This window comes from Corvus brachyrhynchos, unplaced genomic scaffold (assembly GCF_000691975.1).
Source record: "Corvus brachyrhynchos isolate BGI_N302 unplaced genomic scaffold, ASM69197v1 scaffold245, whole genome shotgun sequence".
Taxonomy (NCBI): Eukaryota; Metazoa; Chordata; class Aves; order Passeriformes; family Corvidae; genus Corvus; species Corvus brachyrhynchos.
Window position 1 is genome coordinate 5,752,895 of NW_008238988.1, and position 2,650 is coordinate 5,755,544.

At 59.6% G+C, this 2,650-nt stretch overlaps 1 protein-coding gene across 2 annotated transcripts in view; it reads right to left on the reverse strand.

Moving 5' to 3' along the window:
* ABHD12B (abhydrolase domain containing 12B) overlaps window positions 1–999 on the reverse strand; it is a 6,669-nt gene extending 5,670 nt beyond the window's left edge. For both annotated transcript variants that reach the window (XM_017738908.1, XM_017738907.1), the window contains exon 1: window positions 980–999. In XM_017738908.1, the coding sequence (XP_017594397.1) occupies window positions 980–984 (5 nt within the window). In that variant the 5' untranslated portion in view covers window positions 985–999. The remainder of the gene's footprint in view (window positions 1–979) is intronic.
* Between the last annotated feature and the right edge of the window lie 1,651 nt (window positions 1,000–2,650).

Genomic DNA, 2,650 nt, shown 5'->3' on the forward strand with positions numbered 1-2,650 from the left:
CCGCCCGCGCCACGGGACGGGGCGCCCCCGGCCGCGCTGCAGCCCCTGTCCCCCAGAGCTGGGTGGGTCCCAGGGGTCTCTGGCAGGGCTGCGTCCCCCTGTGCCCCAGGGCTGGCCGGGTCTAGAGGGACCCCAACAGGGTGGCAGTCCCGTGTCCCCCCCCCAGGAGGTCTGTAGTCCCCTGTCCCCCAGGGATGGGCAGAGTTTAGGGAGGACCCCAGAAAGTCTGCAGCCCCCGATCCCCCAGGGAATCCAGAATATCTGCAGCCCCCCGTGACCCAAGGATGGGTGGGTTTAGAGGGGACCCTAGAAAATCTGCAGGCCCCTGTCCCCCAAAACAGGCCAGGGGGAGCATGGGGCCAGCAATAAGGTGACACACAAGGAAAAACAGCCTTGCCCCAGGCAAGGAGCACACAGGGAAAGCTTCCAGGTTAAAAAATAAAAATAATAATTAATAAAAGGTTTAACACCAAACGTGGTGTCCCTAGGATTCAGCCAGAGGGGTGGAAACCTGCTGCTGCCTTCCCTCTCCGCTGAGCCTCCCACCTGCAGCTCTGTCAGGATGAGCCAGCTGGACCTTTTCAGGACGATACTTCCCACCAGGAAAGGAATATCCCAATTTCAGCGGAATTCCCTGTGAAAGCCTGCCAGGTGCAGGAGGATGGGCTGCTGGGGGGCACCCACAGCTGGGCCATCACTTGCATCACCTCACCTGTCAGTGGGGCCCACAGCAGGGATCCCCATAAATCAACTATGGGATGGCTGGGGGCAAACCTTTTCCCAGAGGAGCAGCCACCCCACGCTGGCATTTGGAGCTGCTTTTATCCATCTGCCTTCCAAAGTAAGACCTGTGCTGCTTTTCCTGAGTTGGAATTGTGGAATCCCACAGTGGTTTGGGTTGGAAGGGGCCTTGAATCCCATCCCATTCCACCCCGTGCCATGGGCAGGCACACCTTCCACTAACCCAGGCTGCTCTTACCCCATCCAACCTGGCCTTGGACACTTCCAGGGATCCAGGGGCAGCCACAGCTGCTCTGGCCAGCCTCAGGGCCTCTCCACCCTCACAGGGAAGACTTCCTTCTCAATATCTGAGCTAATCCTACCTCAGCAGCCCTGAATGCAAATCCAAAGACAAACAGGTCCAGTCAGACCGGGGCTGTGGGCAGGCGGTTGCGTGTTCCCCATCAGCAGCTGTTGCAATAAGGTGGCACAAGCCAGCCCCGAGCTGCTCTTGCCGTGCCACAGGGGCAGGAAATGACCAACAGACCCCCCTGGTTTCATGGGCAAGAGCTTTTTCCTTCCACCCCCGATTTTTCCCCCTTCCCAGTGGGTGCTGGGGCTGCAGCTGGGACAGTGAGTTGTCGTGAAGGTGACGGGAGAGGCGATCCCCAGCAACTCCACTTTGACGCCCACAGGAATGGGCAGGTGCCAGAGGGGTCTGGAGTTCCTGAGGGCTGGAAAGGGCTGGCACCGAGCCAGGGAAGTGCAGAGTGCTCACTGGGATGGAGCAACCACCCACATATTTGTTGCCATAAGGAGCCAGCACGGCAAACACGAGGGTTTCCTGGGCTGAAGGGAAAATCCTACAACGGAGTCGGGCAGGATCAGGCCCGAGAGGCGGTGCTGGGAATGCGATTGTGCGGTGGGAGCAGGACGTGGGATGGCAGCAGCGAGCCGCCGCCGAGGAGCAGCGATACCGCTGCGGCTTAGCACGGCTCGCCTTTGTTTTGTGCAAAAAAAATAGCAAAGTTTGGGCTTATGTCATTCCAAACTTCTCCCGGCACCAGCTGGGAGATGGGGAGGTTCCCTCCAGCTGGTTGGTTTGGGGTTTTTTTTCCTACAGCGTCTTTTCCTTTTTCCCTTTGTTCATGGTTTTGCTGATGGTTTCGTAGCTTTTTCGCTGATTTTTCGGGCTATTTTATGGCCCTCTTCCCCCTGTCCTGGCCGGGGTGAGGGGTTCCTGTGCCCAGCACGGCACAGCTGGAAAGACCCCAGGAATGCAGGAGCAGCTCCCAGCTCCACCCCCCCCCAGCTCCCCGTGCGGCAGCCGGACTTTTCCTCGCCCCAGAACAAAGCACCTCATTGTTCATGGAAAATGGGAAGGAAAGCGTGACGGAGCGGCCAGAGCCAAGGCGGGAGGGTGTTTCTGCAGGAGCCGGGCACCCACGGCCTCGCACAGGGGTCACCCTCTGCCTGCGCAGCCGCTGACCCTGATTTGGGGTGGCTCCGTGCCAGCCCCGAGCCAGCCGTGGATCCACTGGCAGCCGATGTCCAGCAGTCCCGGTGTTTCCCACGTGTCCCGATTTTTGTGGCGTGTCACACGTGACGGTACGGGTTGGTTGAGCCGAGGTTTCCTTCCTCCGAGCTCGCTGCAAATGCCATCCTGGAACGCAGCTGCTCGCTGCAAAGGGGGGGCTCCAAAAATAGGTTGGCGGGTTCCTTGTCTGGCACGGCTCCGTGGCTCCCTAGAAACACGCTTTTCTCCTGTGGGAAAACGAGGGGGAAATAAAATCAGGATGCCTCTGCTAACAGCCGGCCCTAAAAATGAGTCAGGAATTTGCGCTGGGATGACACCCAGCGCTCCTGAGCCGGGGGGGGCTGCACATCCCTGTGGGATGGGGACATGGGGACATGGAGCGTGCTGCCTGTC